The sequence below is a fragment of the Pristis pectinata genome, chromosome 10 (genome assembly GCF_009764475.1).
Source record: "Pristis pectinata isolate sPriPec2 chromosome 10, sPriPec2.1.pri, whole genome shotgun sequence".
Taxonomy (NCBI): domain Eukaryota; kingdom Metazoa; phylum Chordata; class Chondrichthyes; order Rhinopristiformes; family Pristidae; genus Pristis; species Pristis pectinata.
The window spans coordinates 1,108,564-1,131,918 of NC_067414.1; the positions used below are offsets into that span (position 1 = coordinate 1,108,564).

Here is a 23,355-nt window from a genome sequence, read left to right on the forward strand (position 1 = left end):
GCCCCACAACTAACCCTCTCTCACCTTCTCATCTTACCCTTTGATGTTTTCTCCTCTGCCTCCTTGAAGGGGTAGTTTCCAGCAGCCGATTCACCTTGGGAGGTGGCAGGCCACTGGAGGTGCGCAGTTACTGGGTGAACATGCAAACTCAACACAGGCAGCACCAGAGGTCAGGCTTGAACCCCGGGCTGCAAGGGAGCAGCACTACCCGCTTTGCTGCTGAGTCTTTCTCTGCTCTGGCAGGGATCGGTGTGATTCAGTTGGTTGTGTTTGACACCAAGCCCTCTGTGTCGTGCACCCACTGCCCTTATGTTCACAGTGTGTTCATTCCCGGAGTTGACAGGAATTTCAGTAACTTTGCTCCTTCTTCTCAACAGTAACTTGCACTAATTATAAAAAGACCCCACCACCAGTACCCCCTCGCACAACGTCCAAGCCAGTCATTTCAGTGACCGCCCAGAGCAGTACCGAATCAACTCAGGATGCATACCACGAGAACCGGTCTCAGCGGAGCTCCCCCTGGCCCCAGGAAGGAAAGGTCATTTATAACTCGACAGACAGCTTGGACAGTACAAAGGCAGTGAACATCGCACTGGGCGCAGCATCAGCCCAGCATCCCGGAATCAACAACAGCAAGGGCAGCATGGTCTTAACCAGAGACAAGGCCATCTTAACCCTCGACGTGGCCAAGGCAGAGCAGTTCCTCAAGAACCAACGGTCCTCCATAGGGATTCAGGTGAGCTGTCGCTAGCACCTGTATGTGGCAAGTACACCCACAAGTGGTGTAAATGGTGCAGATTGACTGCTGTTCAGATGGATGGGGTTTATTCTGCAGCATTAAGTGCCAGGAAATTCAGCATAATACCTGAAGGGAAACAAATTTAGTTAAAAAAATCTCACTCAGAATCGCTGATCAAAAAAGAGCAAAAACACAACTGCTGGAGGAACTCAGCGGGTCAGGCAGCGTGTGTGGGGAGAAATGGACAGTCGACGTTTGGGCTTGATAGGAGGGGAGAGAGCCAATATGGAGAGGTGAGGGGAAGGGGTGAGGCAAGAGCTGGCAGGAATGGTGCCAGAGGCTGGGAGGTGATGAGTGGGGGTGACAGAGGGCTGCAGATGGTAGGATCTGATAGGAGAGGAAGGTGGAGCCTGGAACCAAATACGGGAGGTGGGGAGGCTTCACTCACACACCCCTCCCACTAGGTCCCTTCCCCCAGTGTTCCCATCTGCCCTCCCCACCTCCCTTACTTGGTTCCATTGGTATTCACCACAGATATGGAGCATAGGGAGAGCAGGGAGGAACGTGCTGATACTCTACATGTTGATATCAAGAGAGATGAGTTGTTGGGTCTCTTGAAGAACATTAAGGCTGAAGTTCCCAGGGCCTGATGGGACTTATCCCAGGTTATTGAGAGAGGTAAGAGAAATCACTGCTGGGGCCTTGACCGAGATCTTGGTCTCCTGCTTAGACACAGGCGAGGTCCCAGAGGACAGGAGAATAGCCAACGATGGTCCTCTGTTTAAGAAGGACAAACCAGGAAATTACATCAGCAGTACAGAAATTAGTGGAGAACGTTCTTAGGGATAGGATTTACTCCCATCTGGAAAGGCATGGATTATTAGAGATAGTCAGTGTGGCTTTGTTGTGGGGAAGTCATGTCTTACAAATGATTGGTTTTTAGGTGGTGACGAAGATGATTGAGGCTAGAGCAGTAGATGTTGTCCTCATGGACTTTGGGAAAGCATTCTGTAAAGTCCCTTATATTAGGCAGATTCAGAAGATTAAGATGCATAGGAACCATGGTGAATTGGTCGTCTGGATTCAGAATTGGCTTGGCCACAGAAGACAGAGGGTACTGGTGGAGGGATGTTATTCTGACTGACGTCTGTGACCGGTGGTTTTCGGCAGGGATCAGTGCTGTGACCTCTGTTGTTTGTGATATATATAAATGACCTGGATGAAAGTGTAGATGGGCTGATTGGTAAATTTGTAGATGACACTTGAATCATGAGGAAGGTTGTCGAAGGATACAGCAGGATACAGATCAGTTACAGATATGGGCAGAGGAATGGCAGATGGATTTTCAACTGGACAAGTTTGAACTGCACAAGTGTGAGGTGTTGCACTTTGGGAGGTCAAATGTAAGAAGAAAGTACACAGTAAATGACAGGACCCTTAACAACACTGATGTGCAGAGGGTTCTTGGGATCCAAGTCCACAGCTCCCTGAAAGTGGCAACACTACTTGACCGGGTGGTAAAGAAGGCGTATGGCGTGCTTGTCTTTACTTGTCAGGGCATTGAGTAGAAGAGCGAGGAAGTCGTGTTGCAGCTGTATAAAACTTTGGATAGGCCGCACTTGGAGTATTGTGTGCAGTTCTGAATGCCCCAGTACAAGAAGGATGTGGAGAGCCTAAACAAGAGGTTCACCAGGATATTACCTGGATTAGAGGGTATGAGCTATACGGAGAGGTTGGACAAATTTGGGTTGTTTTCCCTGGAGCGTCGGAGGCTGAGGGGAGACCTGATAAAATAATGAGAGGCAGAGACTCGGGAGACAGTCAGAATCTTTTTCCCAGGGTGGAAATGTCAAATACCAGAGGGCACAGCTTTAAGGTGAGAGGGGAAAGTTTTGAAGGAGATGTGCAGGGTAAGTTTTTTACACAGAGAGTGGTGGGTGCCTGGAATGTGCTGCCAGGGGTGGGTGGAGGCAGATACAAGACTGACATTTAAGAGGCATTTAGATAGATACATGAATACGCAGGGAGTGGAGGGAGATGGACCATGTGCAGGCAGATGGGATTAGTTTAATTTGGCATCGTGGTTGGCACAGACATGGTGGGCCGAAGGGCCTGTTGCTGTGCTGTTGTGTGTGCTATGACTTGCTGTGTATTCCCAGCACTTCCTGTTTGTGTTTCTGATTTCCAGCAACTGCAATGTTTTGTTTTTCGATTTCTGTTCCCATGTATGGCAAACGTGGTAAAGTTTGGCAGGTCAATTCACACCTCCATGGAGAAATTTCAATAATGTCCGTCTGTTCAGTTGTTGGTTTATTATTGCCACATGTACTGAGGTTTCGTGAAAAACCTTTGTTTTGCCTGCCATCCAGACAGATCACTCCATACATAAATACATCGAGGTAGCACAGAGGGAAAACTAGTGTTCCAGTTACAGAGAATGTGCCGTCCAGGCAGACAACAATGTGCAAGGGCCACGATGCGGTAGCTTGAGAGATCATGAGTTTGTCTTTATCATACAAGAGGTTCAAATGAAGGGAAGCAGATCTGCTGAGTAAGTGGACTGGTGAATCTCCATAAAACACACTAGTTAGTAAGAGACTTGCTCTTAAGGTTACTGCAATTATCATTGCCAACAGCTTTGATAAATCAAGGTTTTAAGCAGTCCTTTGACTAAGAGTACATTGGTGCTCCAGTACACATGGCCCCCAAAGGCCTTCGTCTCAGATCTGCAGTTCCATGGCGGGAGCATCCCTGTGTGTTTCAGGTGAAGCTGCTAAATTGTAGCTCCACTGGAAATAAAGGTGATGAAGTCGGGCTGATTTTGTGTTCTTCTCAATGCCTCGTTACAGAACAGATTTGGCAAGCAGCCAGGAAGTGTGTCAGGAGACTACTTGCTGTCTACCAATTATTAAATCTCAAAATGAACAGCCAGCCTTGTCGAGGATTCTCAGTTCAGCTGTTGTCGATTCACCCATGAGCCTGGGATTGTCACCAGAAGTGATTTAATCATTTATTGCCAGGGTGGTGATGGAGGCAGATACAATAGAGGGGTTTAAGAGGCTCTTAGAGAGGCACATGAATGTGCAGGGAATGAACATAGAAGATAGAACATAGAACAGTGCAGCACAATACAGGCCCTTTGGCCCACAATGTTGTGCCGACCTTTAAACCTCACCTAAGACTATCTAACCCCTTCTTCCCACATATCCCTCTATCTTAAATTCCTCCATATGCTTATCTAGTAATCTCTTGAATTTGACCAATGTACCTGCCTCCACCCCCACCCCAGGCAGTGCATTCCATGCACCAACCACTCTCTGGGTAAAAAACCTTCTTCTGATATCTCCCTTGAACTTCCCACCCATTACTTTAAAGCCATGCCCTCTTGTATTGAGCATTGGTGCCCTGGGAAAGAGGCGCTGGCTGTCCACTCTATCTATTCCTCTTAATATTTTGTACACCTCTATTATGTCTCCCCTCATCCTCCTTCTCTCCAAAGAGCCTTGACTCCCTTCGTCTCTCCTCATAATGCACACTCTCTAAACCAGGCAGCATCCTGGTAAATCTCCTCTGCACCCTCTCCAATGCCTCCACATCCTTCCTATAATGAGGTGACCAGAAATGGACACAGTACACTAAATGTGGTCTAACCAAAGTTTTATAGAGCTGCATCATTACCTTGCGGCTCTTAAACTTTATCCCTCGACTTATGAAAACTAACACCCCATAAGCTCTCTTAGCTACCCTATCCACCTGTGAAGCAACTTTCAGTGATCTGTGGATATGAACTCCCAGATCCCTCTGCTCCTCCACACTACCCAGGACCCTGCCATTAACTTTGTATTTTGCCTTGGAGTTTGTCCTTCCAAAGTGAATGGAGGGATATGAACTGTGTGCAGGCAGAAGGGGTTAGTTTAATTTGGCATCATTAGCTTAATTAGTTCAGCACAACATTGTGGGCCTGTGCTGTACTGTTCTGTTTTCAGTTTGTTAAAAATAGATAACAAAACAGTCAAAATTAAAACTACTGCACTGGAAATTAATTAAATGCAATAGAATTTAAGCAAGATGGTGAAAGCAATTTGGAGAAAGGCCACGTGTTGAAGGAGGGACATTTGTAGATAAAGTGGTTCACAGCAAAGAGTTTTCAGAAATAAGACTAAAAAGAACATGGAACACAGAACATCAGTGGAGTGACCAGAATTGAACAAAACGTTTGCAAATTCGCAGAAAGCTCAATGAAGAAGGCAAAGGGGCAGAGATCAAAGTGTGGAAGAGGGAAATAACCAGATGTTTTATTTCAATTCAAGGACAGTGGGTGAAGATCTTGGCTGAGAATCTGAGGAAACTGGCCATGGTACCACACTGAAATCATCCAAGGTCCGGCCGTCCAAAAATTGGTGCCTTAAGGTGCAGTGATAGGTCAGCACCTCAGAAAGGGAATCAGGGGGTTCAGGGGTTGGAGATTCAGGGGTTGGGAGATGAAGGTGTTGTGGGGCTTCAGGGGTTGGGGGATTCTGAAGTTGGGGGTTGGGGGGGTTTCTGGAGTTGGGGGTTCAGAGGTTGGGAGATGAAGGCATTGTGGTTGGGGGTTTTCCAGAGGTTGGGAGTGTCAGGAGTTGGGGGTTTGGGGAGATTCAGGGGTTTGGAGTTTCTAAGGTTCAGGGTTTCAGGGTTTGGGGGTTCAGTGTTGGGGGTTCGGAGTTTGGGGGGGTTCAAGGGTTGAGGGTTCAGGGGTTGGAGACTGGGACGGCCATGAGTTTGGGGATGAAATGGGTGGAATTTGGTTTGGGGTGGATCCGTCCCATGGGGAGGGTGATCCAGATTAGAGGTGAGAGATGGGATGGACCAGAGTCACAGCACTTATCTTGCTTGTTCTGAAAGATCCCAACAGCAGATCCTCCTCAGAACAGCGTGACTTCACTCCTGCCAAGGGATGGTTTGTGACCAGTCGAGGTTCTGGACCGATGTGATATGACAGAAAATACAATCATATTCCACTCTATAAAAAAATGATGTTTAGATTTGTGGAACAGAGAGGAAAGTACCACGTCTGCATTCCCCGAGCCTCGGCGTTCAGAGTTTCCACTTTGGAAGAATTTCAGAACATTTCCAGGGAGAAAGAACTGAGGCATTAATTCTGTTTCCCTCTGATTTTGTGATGTATGAACAAGGCGATGGGATTGGTGACAACAATATTATTCAACGTAGAATTATAAATGTGTGCAATAAACTGGAAAATTATAGACCAGCCACCTTCCCAGATCACGGGTGGACCTGTTGAGTCTGTGTCACTGCAGAAATTAGTTTGTACTTGGAAGTGCATTGGCTAAACAAAAATAGTTAACATACATTTGCAAAGAGAAGATTTTGATCAATGTATTAAGATTTTTTTGCAAACTTTAGTGCATAAGTTATTGTAAATTTGGAGTTTTAGGAGATGTTTGATGTGCCAAATTAGAGGAAAGTAACTTCATTTCCCACCAGAAAGGCAAGGGTGCCCGGAGGCCTGATCATCACCTCCAGGAAATCCTGCCTGAGCTTCAGTCCCATACTTGCCAAGCACAGAGAGCTGCCCAAAGAGCGGGAACAAAGTGCTGGGTAACTGAACATTGATCTGAGAGTGGGGAGTCATGTGTGCCTTTGGGGTCCACACTGCAACTTCCTTTCTATTTATTGCTGATTGCTTTATTATTGCCACATGTACCAAGGTGCAATGAAAACTTTGTTTTGCATGCCATCCATACAGATTATTTCAAAACATAAGTACATCGACATAGTGTGAAAGGAAAAGCAATAACACGATGCAGAATATGGTATTTCCAGTTACAGAGAAAGTGCAGTGCAGGCAGACACTAATGTGCAAAGCCACGACGAGGTAGATTCTGAGATCGAGATTTCATCTTTATCGTACAAGAGGCCCGTTCAAGAGTCTGATAACAGCAGGAGAGAAGCTGCTCCTGAGCCTGGTGGTACATGTTCTCAAGCTTTTGTATCTTCTGTCTGAAGGGAAGGGGGGTGAAGAGAGACTGTCCAGGGTGGGAGGGGTCCTTGATTATGTTGGCTGCTCTCCTGAGGTTGGGTAAAGGAATGATATGGTGGTTCACGGATATTTCTGAATGAGATGGCAGCCTATGTTAGAGGAAGATATGAAAGGATGGTATCATTGATGGAAGATTACGGCTGGAAAAGTAAAACTGAAGTTTGAGTTCTTCCTTTCACTTGGTACTTTATTAGTACAGTGGTCTTAGCACTTTGCACAGAATGATTTGATACCATGGCTGTTGAAGAGGAGTTGGAAAGATTGTGCAGGCTGGAATTGGATGGGATTTGAAAAGGAAAAGCTCAGAATTTGCAGAGAATTGTGATGTAAATGAATAGCTTGGGTTAATGGGACAGACGAAAGTATGATGGGTGTAATGGCCTCGTCCCTGCTGTAATCGCTCTGGTTCTGTAACCGTGCATGCTCGTGTGTTTGTTGCACCAGGTGGATGCCGTGGAGACCACAACAGACTCGGATACGGACAGCAGAGGCCTTCGGGAATACCACTCAGTGGGAGTCCAGGTTGAAGATGAAAAACGGTAATTCATGCGAGAAATGAGTCCTCTTGCAAAACAAACAATCTGCTTTTATCTAAACAAATGACAAGAGAAACATCTGGTAAAAGAAATCACAGTTGCTAAGGAGATTTGGAAAGGAAATGCAAATTGGAACTGGTTAATTCCCAGCTGCATTTCAGCACAGCCTTATTACAGTCACACCAAGTGTGAACGACTCATAATTAAGAAGTTATCCAATGTTTTTGTTTCCAGAGGATATTTGTAGAATTGAGCTAAAATTAATGAGATCACCGCAGCAGAATTTGCAATTCAGTCAGGGCCAATGGAAGAAATGGGAGCTAAATAATCACTGCCTCAGACTGAGACAGACTGTTTGCATCCACTGAAAGTCACACCCCCGCCATTCAAGTGAAGTCCAGTCGAGTTTATTGTCTTGTGCACATTACGGTGAGGTACAGGTACAGTGAAAAACTTGCAGCAGCATCACAGGCACCTGGGTACAGACAACACACAGAACGTGAATTTAACATAAATTAAGATAAGAATTCTTTATTAATCACATGTACATCGAAACACAGTGAAATGCATCGTTTGCGTAGAGTGTTCTGGGGGCAGCGCGCAAGTGTTGCCACGCTTCCGGCACCAACATAGCATGCCCACAACTTCCTAACCCATACGCCTTTGAAATGTGGGAGGAAACCAGAGCACCCAGAGGAAACCCACGCAGACACAGGGAGAACGTACAAACTGCTTAAAGACCGCGGCGGGAATTGAACCCGGCTGGGTGGCGCTGTAATAGCGTTACGCTAACCGCTACACTACCGTGGCTGCCCCCCACCACCAAACAGTGAAGAAAAAAACTGCAAAACAAGACATTGGTGTAAAACCACAATTCGAGACAAGCCCATGGCAGTGCAAGAGGTGGTCCCTAGTGTTCTGTTGTTGACGTAGGGTTAGGGTTGCGCTGGTCGGTCCAAGAACCTGTTGGACCTAATTATTCCAGTGCTTTCCTGGATGGTATTGGTATTGGTTTATTATCGTCACTTGTACCAAGGTACAGTGAAAAACTTGACTTGCATACCTATCGTACAGGTCAATTCATTACACAGTGCAGTTACATTGGGTTAGTACAGAGTCCATTGAGTTAGTACAGGTAAAAACAATAACAGTACAGAGTGTCACAGCTACAGAGAAAGTGCAGTGCAATAAGGTGCAAGGTCACAACAAGGTAGATTGTGAGATCAAAGTCCATCTCATCATATAAGGGAACCGTTCAATAGTCTTATCACAGTGGGATAGAAGCTGTCCTTAAGTCTGGTGGTACGTGCCCTCAGGCTCCTGTATCTTCTACCCAATGGAAGAGGAGAGAAGAGCGAATGTCCCGAGTGGGTGGGGTCTTTGATTATGCTGGTTGCTTCACCAAGACAACGAGAGGTAAAGACAGAGTCCAAGGAGGGGAGGCTGGTGTCCGTGATGCACTGGGCTGTGTCCACAACTCTCTGCAGTTTCTTGCAGTCCTGGGTAGAGCAGTTGCCATACCAAGCCATGGTACATCCAGATAGGATGCTTTCTATGGTGCATCGATAAAAGTTGGTGAGAGTCAGAGTGAATAAACTGAATTTCTTTAGCATCATGAGGAAGTAGAGGCGCTGGTGAGCTTTCTTGGCCATGGCATCTGCGTGATTTGACCAGGACAGGCTGTTGGTGATGTTCTCTCCTAGGAACTTGAAGCTGATCCCAATCTGTCGCCTCCATAAACAAGATCACCCAAAGCTCCCTGCAGTGTATCCTAACTTGCACCAATTCACATTCACATAGTACTTGCTGACCTTCCAATTGAGCAATGCTGTGATTCTAAACTGTTTATCTTCACTTTGAAAAGCCTCAGTGACTTTGACAAACCCTGGCTCTGAGAGCTCATCCAACCCTGCAATTTTTAATGATTTCTCAACGTTTCCAATTTGGTCCCCTATTTTAAGCACATCACCATTGGCTACTGTACCTTAACATGGCAAGGCCCTAAGCTCTGCAATCCTCTCTCTGCCTCTCCTCCTCTCTTTGTTTATTCCTTAAAAGTGACAAAGCTATCAGTCAAAGGTCCACGAGTGCCTTCCCCACCCTGGTCTGCTGCATTTAGTGACCCCATGTGGCTTCCTCTACACCAGTGAGACCAAGCACAGACTGGGCAATGGTTTCACAGAGCACCTATGCTTGGTCCACAACGGCCATCCCCAGCTCCCAGTGCAGCCATTTCAATTCCCCTCCCCATCCCCACCCCGACCTGTCTGTCCTCGGCCTCCTCCACTGCCAGGGTGAGGCCCAAAGCAAACTAGAGGAAGAGCCCCTCGGGTTCCCCCTGGGGAGTCTACACCCCGACGCCATCAACACTGAGTTCTCCAGTTTTAGGTAACCCTCCCCTCTGGTGCGTTCTTTCCCCCTTCTCCCACCTCACTCTCTCTTCTTCCAATCCTCCTGCAGTCCTCCCATTTTTATCCCCCTTCCCACCGCTCCCCCAGGCCCCTTTCATCCATCTTCGTTCCCTCCCCCTCCGGGTTCCACCCACCCACCACCACACAGGTTCCCCCTCAGGTTCCCCCTCACTCCTCTGCTTCTGTTTTATCTCCCCTCATTGTTCCCATTCTCACCTCTGTTACTGAGCAGAGTCCAGTGGTGGGAACAGTGTTCCTGCTTAACTCCCTCCAGCAGCTCGCTCTCTCTCTCTCTCTCTCTCTCTCTCTCTCTCTCTCTCTCTCGCTCTCTCGCTCTCTCTCTCTCTCTCTCTCTCTCTCTCTCTCTCTCTCTCCACAGAAACAGGCCCTTTGGCCCAAATCTGCCATCCATGCCGACCAAGATTCCCATATAAGCCAGTCCCATTTGCCCACGTTTGGCCCATATCCCTCAAAACCTTTCCCATCCATGGATCAGTCCTGATGTCTTTTAAGTGTTGTTAATGTGCCTGCCTCCCCCACTTCCTCTGGCAGCTCGTTCCACACACCCACCACCCTCTGGGTGAAGAAGTTGCCCCTCAGGTTCCCTTTAAATCTCTCCCCTCTCACTTTAAACCTGTGCCCTCTGGTTCTTAATTCCCCATCCCTGGGAAAAAGACTGTGTGCATTTACCCTATTTATACCCCTCCTGATCTTATACACCTCTATAAGGTCACCCCTTAATCTCCTACTTCCAAGGAATAAAGTCCCAGCCTAGCCAACCTCTCCCTATAACTCAGGCCCCTGAGTCCTGGCAGCATCCTCGTAAATCTTCTTTGCACTATTTCCAGCTTAATGATATCTTTTCTATAACAGGGTGACCAAAACTGAACATAATGCTCCAAGTGTGGCCTCACGAACTCCTTGTACAACTGCAACATAATGTCCCAACTCCTATACTCAGTGCCCTGACTGATGAAGGCCAACATGACCACCCTGTCTACCTGTGATGCCACATTCAGGGAACCATGTACTTGTACTCCCAGGTCCCTCTGCTCTACAGGGTCCTACCATTCGCTGCATAAGTCCTACCCTGGTTTGACTTCCCAAAATACCACACTTTACACTTATCCGAATTGAAAGCCATTCGTCAATCCTCAGTTTGCTTTCCCAGTTGATCAAGATCCCCCTGTAATTTTTGATAATCCTGTTTTTTATGTCTTCGATACTACCTATTTTAGTGTCACCTGCAAACTTACTCACCATGCCTTGTACATTCTCATCCAAATCATTGATATAAATGATGAACAACAAAGGTCCCCGACCATCCCCTGTGGCTCACCACTAGACACAGGCCTCCAGTCTGAGAAACAACCCTCGACCATCATCCGCTGCTTCCTACCACTGAGCCAATCATGATCCAATCCGCTATCTCCCCCGGGATCCCATGTGATCTAACCTTCCAGACCAGCCTGCCATGTGGGACCTTATCAAAGAACTTGCTAAAGACCATATAGACAACGTCCATGGCCCTGCCCTCATCTACCCTCTTGGTTACCTCTTTGAAAAACTCTGAGAGATTTGTCAGACATGATTTCTCACGCACAAAGCCGTGCTGACTATCCCTAATTAGGCTTTGTCTATCCAAATGTTGTAGATACTGTCCCTCAGAATCCCCTCCAGCAACTTACCCACCACTGATGTCAGACTCACCGGCCTATACTTCCCTGAACTCTTTACTAACTACACTTAAGTGATTATACTTTTAGTTGAACGTAACTTTACGTACTTGCTTAAGAACTCCCCGGTACAGTTTAGATAACGAAAGAAGGAATAACAGTTGAACATGGTTGATATTAGAAAAAATCTCTGAAGATTAGCGAGAGGAGTGAATGAATAGATAGCCGTTTCTGAGCAGCAACACTTGAATAATTTATGTGAGGAATTACAGTTGTTCTGTTTATCACCTGGTGACACTAAAGCAATTCTGAATGAAAAATGAAAACAGACTCATTCACATATTGACTACAAGAAAATAGCATGAAGAGGTAAACCTGTAATGTGAGGTATTATTCAAAGTGACAACAAAACCCAACACCAAAATCATTTGAACCCCTGAGGACTGGAAAACGTTCAAGCATTTGAAATGCAACTTTTTTACTTCATTCTCATTCGCTACATTAACTGATTGACATGGATAAAAGTTATCAGTCTGTGAATGTGATCCCATCTGCTGGTTGACAAGGCGTTGTACCCCTATCACTGCAGTACTTCAGGCTCAGGTCACCATTGAATAAAGTGCAATATTCTCATATCCTCGCATTAATGTGCAGAATTCTAACCCTGTCTCGTGTAGTTTGATCGATCTGCATCAAGCAAGCAGACGTAATTCATTTCCACTGTTCATTTATTCAGCAGCTGATCAGTTCACTTTGTCTCCTAGGCGGGGGCGGTTTAAGCGCTCGAACAGCGTGACAGCAAGTGTGCAGGCTGACCTGGAGCTCGAAGGGTTTCCTGGTCCGGTGACCACTGAGGACAAGGCACTCCAGTTTGGTTCCTCATTCCAGCGCCACTCTGAGCCCAGCACCCCTACCCAATATACTGGCCTCAGGACTGTACGCACACAGGGTCTGCTGAGCTACAGAGAGGACTATCGGACACCCATCGACACCTCCAATTTTCCACCACCTGACCCATGGCTGGAGTCCACTCACCAACCTGTGGAGCCTGGGCGGATGTCACCTTGTCGAAGGGACGGACAGTGGTTCATGAAGCTGTTGCACGCAGAAACCAAGAGAATGGAAGGATGGTGTAAACAGATGGAGAGAGAAGCTGAGGAGAACGATCTGTCAGAAGAAAGTAAGAACATCCCTCTTCCTTGTCTTCTCAGGCATCAGTGCAACTTTCCGTGAAATCTGCCTCAAGTTCTATCAGGATGTGTAATTAAAAATCTTGCATATGTTATATACAGATAATGGCAGGATCCTCAACAGCATTGATGTACAGGGGGATCTTGGGGCCCGAGTCCATAGCTCACTGGAAGTGGCCACACAGGTAGACGGTGGTCAAGAAGGCGTACGGCGCACTTGCCTTCATTGGTTGGGGCGTTGAGTATAAGAGTCAGAAAGTCATGTTGCAGCTGTATAAAACTGTGGTTAGGCTGCACTTGGAGTATTGTGTGCAGTTCAGGTCAGTTCGTTACAGGAAGGATGTGGAGGCTTTGGAGAGGGTGCAGAAGAGGTTCACCAGGATGCTGCCTGGATTAGAGGACATGAGCTGTAAGGAGAGGTTAGACAAACTTGGATTGTTTTCTCTGGAGCGGCAGAGGCTGAGGGGAGACCTGATAGAAGTTTATAAAGTTATGAAAGGTGTAGATGGGGTAGTCAGTCAGAATCTTTTTCTAGTGATAGAAATGTCAAGTACTAGAGGGCATGAATTTTAGATGATGGGGGAAGGTTTTTAAAGGAGATGTGCAAGGGTGGGTTTTCTTTACACCGAGAGTGGTGGGTGTCAGGAATGCATTGCCAGGGGTGGTGGTGGTGGTGGAGGCAGATACCATAGAGATGTTTAAGAGGCATTGAGACAGACACATGAATACACAGGGAATGGAGGGATGTCAATCATGTACAGGCAGAAAGGATTTAGTTTAATTCAGCATCGTGTTTGGTAGAGACATTGTGGGCCGAAGGGCCTGTTCCTGTGCTGTACTGTTCTGTGTTGTATGTTTGGAGATGACTGGGGAAATAGAAAAAAAAATTTTAAATGTAAAAGAGGAAGTGACAGTATTGTACGTATTACCATATTCCCTTAAACTGTGCATTCCGATGTCTTCAGAAACTTCATCAACCAATTACATCTTCCCTTCCTAATTCCTTCCTGATTTCATTTCCTGCCAAGTTTAGTACTCTGCCATTCACTCATCTGGACACGGTGATTTTCTGCTCTAGGTTCAATTCCTCTCATGCATCGTTTATCTCCAGTTGCAGTCTGACTGTATACTCTTCAAAGTCACAGAGTGGTACAGCACAGAGAGAGGCCCTTCGGCCCATCATGTCTATGCCGACCATTGTACTGATCCACACTAGTCCCATTTACCCACATTTGGACTGCCTCCTTCTTGGTAATTCAGACTTTTATCTCCTTCCATAAAATCTAAGACTAAATATTTAATAAGCTTGTTTTATATTATCTGTTCTTTCTTTACAATATTTTTATTGAATCCATGAAAAAAATACAAAGTACATGCATCAAGAAAGAGAGTAAAAATATGACTGAATACGTTGTGTTAAATCATACTTAAGATTACAATACTCTAAATCAATAATCACATATAGTAGTTAGTTAATAAAGGAAGAAAAAATTGAAATATTTTATTATAAAAAAATCTACTCCCACTCCCAAAACCCAAAGCTGTTAGATGGAAAAAACAGCAAGGAAAAACCTTTAAAAACATAACAGTGTCAGCCAATATCTGCGTTTTAGTCCCCAAATCAGAGATTTTGAAAATAATTCAAAAAAGGTCCCCACAGGGTTTGAAAGTCTAGGTTAGGTTCAAAAACTGAACAGCGAATCTTCTCTAGATTCAGGTATGACATAACATCCCATAACCATTGAACATGAGGAGGCGGAGTAACTTCCTTTCATTTAAGCAACACAGCCCTCCTGGCTATAAGAGAAATAAAAGACAGAAAGTGTAAATCAGAAGCCTTCAAAGTTATATCTTTTTCTCCAACGATCCCAAATAGTGCAAAGGATTAAGTTTAAAATTTATTTTGAAAAGTACAGAAAAAGTATGAAAGACCTCTGTCCAATTTTTTTTAAGACTCTGACGTGTCCTGAACATGTGAATTAAAGAAACCACTCCGTTATTGCATTTGTCACAGTAAGGAGATATATCGGAATAAAAATGGGATAGTTTATCTTTAGACAAGTGAGCTCTATGGACCACTTTAAATTGAAGGAGAAAATGATGAGCAGATAATGACGAAGTATTAACCAACTTGAAAATTTCATTCCAAGTTTCCTCAGAAATTGACATCTGCAAATCTTGTTCCCAAGCGTTTTTAATTTATCTAGTGGCACCTTACTCATTCTTAGTAATCTGTCATAAATATTAGATATTGAGCCATCCTGAAAAGGTTCCAAATTAAAAATTACATTTAATAAATTCTATCAGGACTCAAAGGAAAAGAATGTAATTGAGATCGAAGAAAATCTCTATTTGTAAATATCTAAACAAATGAGTGTTTGGTAAATATACTTGGTAGACAATTGTTCCAACGAAAAAAGGTTTCCTTCAACAAACTTTCTTTACTTTCTCGCTTTAGTCATTTTTCAGGCTACAAATTGAACTTGTACAAGAGTGAATTTTTTTCCTCTGAATAACTTGGTACCATTTGATAATTAACATTCCTTTTAAATTGTAAGAAATCATTTTACCTATCTGGGGGTGTCAATTACTAAAAATCATAAGCATTTATTTAAAGAAAATTTTTTCACCTTACTGCACCATGTGAAAAGGGTTTTATCAAGTTGGTCTCCCCTTTCTATATCATTGATTGGCCGAATTAATGTTATTAAAATGAATATTTTACCTAAATTCATATGTCTATTTCAGGCTTTACCTGTTTTTATTCCTGAATCCTTCTTTGACTCTCTTGAGTCAATTATATCTTCTTACATATGAAATAATAAACGTCCTAGATTAAATAAAGTTCATCTTCAGAAGGTTAAAAAGAACGGAGGTCTAGCCTTACCTAATTTTAGATCTTATTACTGGGCAGTCAGTATACGAAATTTTACGTTTTGGTTACATTACATCAATCAAGAGGCTCGTCCAGTATGGGTCTCTTTGGAAATTAACTCTGTTAAAAAAAACTTCTATTACCTCTTTGCTTGGTTCTTCACTTCCAATATCATTAAATAAACTAAAAGATAATTTTGTAGTGAAACATGCTTTGAGGATTTGGTTACAATTTAGAAAATATTTTGGTTTATTGAGTTTTTCTTTGTCCAGTCCCATTTTCTCTAATTACATTTTTAAACCTTCTATGACTGATGTAGTTTTTAAAGAGTGGGACAAATTAGGTATCTGGTTTTTAAACACTAGTTGCTTTGTCTCCCAGTTTCTTGTAAAATCCCCAGGGTTTTCTCCTTACATTAATTGATTTTTTTCTACGTTGGATCCTTCTTAAGAGTTGAAAACACAGAACATAGAACACAGATCAGTACAGCACAGGAACAGGCCCTTTGACCCACATCTGCACCAAACACAATACCAAATTAAACTAAATCTCTTCTGCCTGCACATGGTCCATCTCCCTCCATTCCCTGCATCTTCATGTGTCTATCTAACAGCCTCTTAAACACCTCTATCAAATCTGCCTCCACCCCCACCCCTGGCAGCCCGTTCCAGGCACCCACCACTCTCTGTGTAAAAAAAAACTTGCCCTGCACATCTCCTTTAAATGTTCCCCCCCTCACCTTAAGTACATGTCCTCTCGTATTAGACATTTCTACCCTGGGAAAAAGATTCTGACTGTCGACTCTATCTTTGCCTCTCACACTTTTATAAACTTCGATCAGGAATTCTTTCAGATTCAGCTGGTCTTAGGGGGGACTTCATGAGAAAGATGCTAAACGTGGTACATAAGATCAGAAAATGATTTGAAGGGAAGCTAAGATGCCATAAGAATAAGCAATTAGAGCTGGTGTGGTCTGCCACCATAACTGTGAAGTTGTCTGCCACAACCAGAAACCACTGAATGAATGATAGAAGAAATGGGGGGCTATGTGGGAGGGAAGGGTTAGATAGATCTTAGAGCAGGATAAAATGTCAGAACAGCATTGTGGGCCGAAGGGCCTGTACTGTGCTGTAATGTTCTATGTTCTATGTACCAAAACCCTTGACAGTGGAATTGGATAGGTGCTTGAGAATAGATGCTTGGTAAAGAGTATGGGGAATGAGGAGGAGATTGGGATGAAGCCGGATGGCTCTTGTTACCAGCGCACACTTCTTGTTCCACTGAACAATTTGCTCTCCTTACCTTCAGTTATTCTAAGTTCTTGCAGAATTGGTTAAAGACCAATGTACACAAAAAGTCAAAACAAAATTCATGGGCCTAAACTTCTTGTATTTGAAGTGAAATTTCTGTTGAAGCTAAAAGAACAATGTCAAATAGTTTTAAGGCACTAATGAACAGGGAACATTGCAGGGAAATCCTTCATGGTGGCACTGAATTGGAACATTTTCTTCAATAATTTGAATACCAAAAATAACCCAGCAGTGCCTTTTGTGGTATGTTGTAACGTGCTTATTTCCCACATCGAACTGTGACAGGAGAATAAGCTGATTCCAAAATGAAGACAAGATTTAAATCAGAAGGCTCTGCATGTTTGCATGTTTAATTTAACCTGATCAGTCCATAATTAAAAAATCCATGCAGCTGTTTGTGGAAGAGTTGTTGTTCAGCACGATGGCTGCATGTCGAGCCATGCTCATGGAAGTGAGTTAAATACCATCTATTAGGCATACCTGATCCTATTTTTTACAAAAACTGGATTCTGTTACTCCTTAGTCCATACAACTCTAGCACTTTAGAGTGGATTGGGATAAGTTGTTTTCTGGCAAGGATGTGCTCAGTAAGTGGAAGGCCTTCAAAGGTGAAATTTTGAGGGTGCAGAGTTTGCATGTTCCTGCCAGGATGAAAGGCAAAGCTAACAAGCATAGGGAACCTTGGTTTTCAAGGGATATCAGAGATCTGGTTAAAAAAAAGAGAGGTGTATAGCAGTTATAGGCAACTAGGAACAAACAAGGTACTTGAAGAGTATAGGAAATGTAAGAAAATACTAAAAAAGGAAATCAGGAAGGCAAAAAGAAGACATGAGGTTGCTTTGGCAGATAATGTGAAGGTAAACCCGAAGGGTTTCTACAAGTATATGAAGAGTAAAAAGATAGTAAGGGACAAAATTAGTCCCCTAGAAGATCAGATTGGTCGTCTATGTGTGGAGCCTCAGGAGATGAGGGAGATCTTGAACAGTTCTTTTGCATCAGTATTTACTCAGGAAACTGGCATCGTGGATATGGAAGGAAGGGAAACAAGCAGTAGTGTCATGGAACATATAGAGATTAAAGAGGAGGAGGTGCTTGCTGCTTTACAGAGAATAAAGGTAGATAAATCCCCTGGGCCTGACATGATATTTCCTCGGACATTGAGAGAGACTAGTGAAGAAATTGTAGGGACCCTGGCAGATATATTTAAAATGTCCTTAGCCACGGGTGCAGTGCCGGGGGACTGGAGGGTAGCTTATGTTGTTCCACTGTTTAAAAAAGGCTCCAAAAGTAAACCAGGTAATTACAGACTGATGAGCCTGACATCAGTGGTAGGTAAATTATTGGAAGGTGTTCTGAGAGATTGGATATACAAGTATTTGGACAACTAAGGGCTAATTAGGGATAGTCAGTATGGCTTTGTGCATGGTAGATCGTGTTTAACGAATCTTGTAGAGTTTTTCGAGGAGGTTACCAAGAAATTAGATGAAGGAAAGGCTGTGAATGTTGTCTACATGGACTTTAGTAAGGCCTTTGACAAAGTCCCACATGGGAGGTTAGTTCAGAAAGTTCAGACACTAGGTATCCATGGAGAAGTTGTAAACTGGATTAGAAATTGGCTGTGTGGGAGAAGACAGGGTGGTAGTGGATGATTGTTTCTCAGACTGGAGGCCTGTGACTAGTGGTGTGCCTCAGGGATCTGTGCTGGGGCCATTGTTGTTTGTTGTCTATATCAATGATCTAGGTGATAATGTGGTAAATTGGATCAGCAAGTTTGCTGATGACACTAAGATTGGAGGTGTAGTGGACGGCGAGGAAGGCTTTCAAAGTTTGCAGAGGGATCTGGACCAAATGGAAAAATGGGCCAGAAAATGACAGATGGAATTTAATGCAGACAAGTGTGAGGTGTTGCATTTTGGAAGGACAAATCAAGGGAGGACATACACAGTAAATGGTAGGGCACTGAGGAGTGCGGAGGAACAAAGGGATCTGGGAGTTCAGATACATAATTCCCTGAAAGTGGCGTCGCAGGTAGACAGGGTTGTAAAAAAGGCTTTTGGCATCCTGGCATTCATAAATCAAAGTATTGAGTACAGGAGTTGGGATGTTATGGTGAGGTTGTATAAGTCATTGGTGAGGCCAAATTTGGAGTATTGTGTGCAGTTCTGGTCATCTAACTATAGGAAGGATATCAGTAAGATTGAAAGAGTGCGGAGAAGATTTACTAGAATATTGCCGGGTCTTCAGGAGTTGAGTTACAGGGAAAGATTGAACAGGTTAGGACTTTATTCCTTGGAGTGTAGAAGAATGAGGGCAGATTTGATAGAGGTTTACAAAATTATGAGGGGTATCGACAGAGTAAATGCAAGTAGGCTCTTTCCACCTAGGTTAGGTGAGATAAGTACGAGAGGACATGGCCTTAGGGTGAAAGGGGAAAAGTTTAGGGGGAACTTCTTCACTCAGAGAGTGGTGGGAGTGTGGAACGAGCTGCCATCTGAAGTGGTAAATGCGGGCTCATTCTTAAGTTTTAAGAATAAATTGGATAGATACGTGGATGGGAGAGGCCTGGAGGATTATGGACTGGGTGCAGGTCAATGGAACTAGTGGAATAAAGTTTCAACACAGACTAGAAGGGCCGAATGGCCTGTTTTCTGTGCTGTAGTGTTCTATGGTTCTATGTCAAGAATTAATTAATTTTATGAATAATTTGTGCAATAATGTTTACTTCCATTTTTTATAAGATTTGTTTTAATTGAGAACAATAATAACTTGCTGTAGGAGGGTAGGATTTTGTTTGAAGGTTTATCTGAGATTAGCAACCACATGGCTTAGGGGAAAACTGAACAGGACTCCACGGAGAAGTAGGGTGATAAATTCGAAAAAACAATAAATGTTCAGTCACATTCCGTTACACTATTGGTACCAGTTACCCCTTCCCCTCAAAGGTTTAAGTAAATAGTATTAGTTATAACCCGAGTCTAGAATCTTATTACAAGTATTTCCCACTGGATCTGAGACCATGGAATGAAGGTGATTCACAGTGACAATGAAGAAGGTTAAAGTCACTGACAATATATCAACAAGCTAACTAAAACGGGATTAAACCCAAAAGTAAAGAGAGTTCAATGGCTTAATGTATTTTGCTTCATCTTGTCCTCAGCATTGGGGAAAATCCGGAGTGCAGTGGGGAGTGCACAGCTCCTGATGTCTCAGAAATTCCAACAGTTTTACTGGCTCTGCCAGCAGAATCTGGTAGGCTCTATTTCCTTGTTTCTATTGTGCGTCTTTGCTCTGTAGTTGTAACGTCTGATGATGCGATTCTTCCTGTATTAGATCTCTGTATCAAATTGTTTAGTGAGTAATGGTCGATGCAGCATGGTGGGAGATTCACCAAAAGGGAACACGGCAGTGAAGCTGCCCACTTTACTGCATCCTCCTTCACATCTGCTTTCAGGTGCAGGATTCTCAGGTAAACCCAACCCCCTCTGATTAAAGGCTGGGCTGTAAATGAAGGCAGACAGACATATCTGAAGTGATCCTCCTCTCTAGCCGACATATTGGCCCCCAATCCCTTTCCTTCCCCACATTAAAACTTGAGCAAGATGTGGAGGTCGTGGGCATGACACCAGGATCACCCGGCTGCAGGGATCTGCTCAGACCCCCGCTGCTAAAACTTGAGCAAGATGTGGAGGTCGTGGGCATGACACGAGGATCACCCGGCTGCAGGGATCTGCTCAGACCCCCGCTGCTAAAACTTGAGCAAGATGTGGAGGTTGTGGGCATGACACCAGGATCACCCGGCTGCAGGGATCTGCTCAGACCCCCGCTGCTTCGGTTGTATTCGAATGGGATTGTGATTCTTCTGCCTGAACTTTGTCAATTCCAGGGGGTGTTTCACATGGCCAGCTCCAGAAACTTGTCGATACTCAAACACTCGGCAACCAATGTTTGTTTGTTAAAATCTGATTGATCATTAGATCTTGGATCAATAACACCACTCGGTTTCACTGAGCTGGTGCCTGAACTCCTGAGAATTTCCAGCATCTCCTCTTTCACACTTCCAGCATCAATAACTTCTGGTTATGCTTCTGTTACCACTTCTGTGTGTGGATGTGAATATAACCAACATCAATTATTAAAGATTATCTTCCGAAGTACAAAGGCTCCTTCCAACCATGGCACAAGGAGTGTGGATGTGAGACAGAGCAGGAAATCCCCTGTTCATTTCCCTCAGTTCCTGCCCCACAGCAATCCTTCCTCATTGGAAACTCTTGGTGAGGCCAACCATACTAAAGAATTTCTCACTGTTGTTCATAAGATAAATCCCAAAGCACTCTGCACACTTCTGCTGTAGTTCCCCAGGATCCACCTCCAGTGAATGTCTGCAGAAACTCAGATATCCTGCTGTAATGTGTTCTATGTATCCAGCAAGTCCTCTGAACATCCTGGGTATGCTGCATACACCTCTAAAACTGCCAGGTGTAATGGCCTTGCACACAACATCTACCCACAGTACAGTATACACCTATCAGGCCTTCCATTTCTGCTTCAGAATGAAACTGCAAGGTAACAGAGAAAGATACAGCCCTTCTGCCCACCAGCTCTGTATTGAGCATCCAGCACCCACCTTTACACAAATCCTACCCTCACCCATTGTCCAGATTTTGCCACCCACCTACACACCAGGAGCAATTTAAATGTGACAAATTAACCTGGCAACCCATATGCCTTTGAGATGTGGGAGGGAATTGGAGCATGCAAAAGAAACCAACATGGCCATGGGGATAATGTATAAACTCTACCCAGGCAGCACCAGAGATCAGGATCGAACCTGGGTCTCTGGAGCTGTGAGGCACCACCCCTACCCACTGTGCCACCTTCTTTCCTTCAGTTCAACCATTAGTCTAAAAATAAGGTCAGCTTTTCACCCTCGGCCATACAATGCAGTGGTGCAGTGAGTGGTGACCCACTCACAACCTGGTACCACTGCCATCAGCTGTGGGACACAGCCCCACTGCACCAAAACATCTTCAATCTGACCCAAGTTTTCAGTCGTGTAAAGCTCAGCAGGCTCAGCTGACACTGCACAGCTCGACAGTACCTTGAGCCCACGTGTTCCATTTAGATGTCAAGGAGCTGTGGGTGTGACTGCCTGCTTCCCCTGTCTCTCCTGGTACACAACCCACCAGTACCTTTACACTCCAGTGCACTTGGCTTCGTATCACTTCAGGTTTCAACACTGAAGATCTTCGGAGGATTTGGTGATGCACCCCTGCACAGTCGTAGAGTCACACAGCACGGAAAAAGGCCCTTCAGCCCAACTCGTCCACACCGACCAAGGTGCCCATCTAAGCTTGACCCATTTGCCCACATTTGGCCCATATCCCTCTAAACCTTTCCTGTCCATGTACCTGTACAAGTGTCTTTTAAATGTTGCTGTTGTACCTGCCTCAACCACTTCCTCTAGCAGCTCGTTCCATATACCCACCACCCTCTGGGTGATAAAGTTACCCCTCAGTTCCCTTTTAAATCTTCCCCCCCCCCTCTCCTTAAACCTATGCCCTCTAGTTCTTGGTTCCCTTTCCCTAGGAAAAAGACTGTGTGCATTCACCCTATCTATGCCCATCATGATTTTATCCACCTTCATAAGGACACCCCTTAATCTTCTACCTTCCAAGGAATAAAGTCCTCGCCTGTAACTCAGCCCTCGAGTCCTGGCCACATTCTCGTCAACCTTCTGTGTGCTCTTTCCAGCTTAATGACATCCTTCCTAAAACGAGGTGACCAAAACTGTCCAAACTGTCCACAATACTCCAGCTGCGGCCTCACCAACATTTTATACAGCTGGATTTTTCATTGTTTCTCGGTGACCCCCTGCACAGCTGTGATGATTTTACTCTAAATTAAAGTGTAGCACAGTGTCACCCACCGTTCTTTATAAATGCTTGACTCTCTGCCATTTCTTAATAAACAAGCAGATGCTATGGAAGTTCACCAATTCCACAGCTGGAAACTCTCCATTCTTGTCTTCGTTCTGCGACCCTTCTCCTCACTATTGTATAATCCACACATTTGGAAATGTTACCCTGCATACCTACAGTATGTTTAAATCATTAATTTATATTGGAAAATGGTGGTCCCTGCACTGCCTCTCTGGGCAACACCAGTGTCTGCAATCCTCCAGACTGCAATCCCACCAGTTGCTGTGATCTTGCCGGAACTTATCGCTTTCTTGGGTTGTGCCACAAGTAGAATGAACACCAAGGCAACTGAGCAATCTGTTGTTGTGGAGATCTGCACAGGTCCAATAGCTCCAAGTTTCACTTCATTCCTAATCCCCACTGATTGTATCGACCTTGCCATGGAGAACCTTTGGGATTTACAAGTGGAGATAGTTAACTGGAAAATCATAATCAGCAGCAAATGTCCAACACTGAACAAGACTTATTATTGGAAGGTGTACTCTGAGCTATAACTTCAAACAGGCAATTAACTAGAGAACTTCAGGAGTAGATTTAATTACATTTGTGTCATGCTTCAAATTATTTAATCTTTTCTTTCCCTAAGAGGATTACCAT

The 23,355-nt window shown here is 44.4% G+C and overlaps 1 protein-coding gene across 1 annotated transcript in view; it reads left to right on the forward strand.

Annotated features, from left to right (window-relative positions):
* The window catches only part of dlgap2a (discs, large (Drosophila) homolog-associated protein 2a), a 122,518-nt gene that overhangs the window by 94,680 nt on the left and 4,483 nt on the right, over positions 1 to 23,355 (forward strand). The window contains exons 6-9 of the mRNA XM_052024573.1: positions 378 to 736; positions 7,227 to 7,321; positions 12,170 to 12,585; positions 19,938 to 20,029. Coding sequence (XP_051880533.1) covers positions 378 to 736; positions 7,227 to 7,321; positions 12,170 to 12,585; positions 19,938 to 20,029 — 962 coding nt within the window. The remainder of the gene's footprint in view (positions 1 to 377; positions 737 to 7,226; positions 7,322 to 12,169; positions 12,586 to 19,937; positions 20,030 to 23,355) is intronic.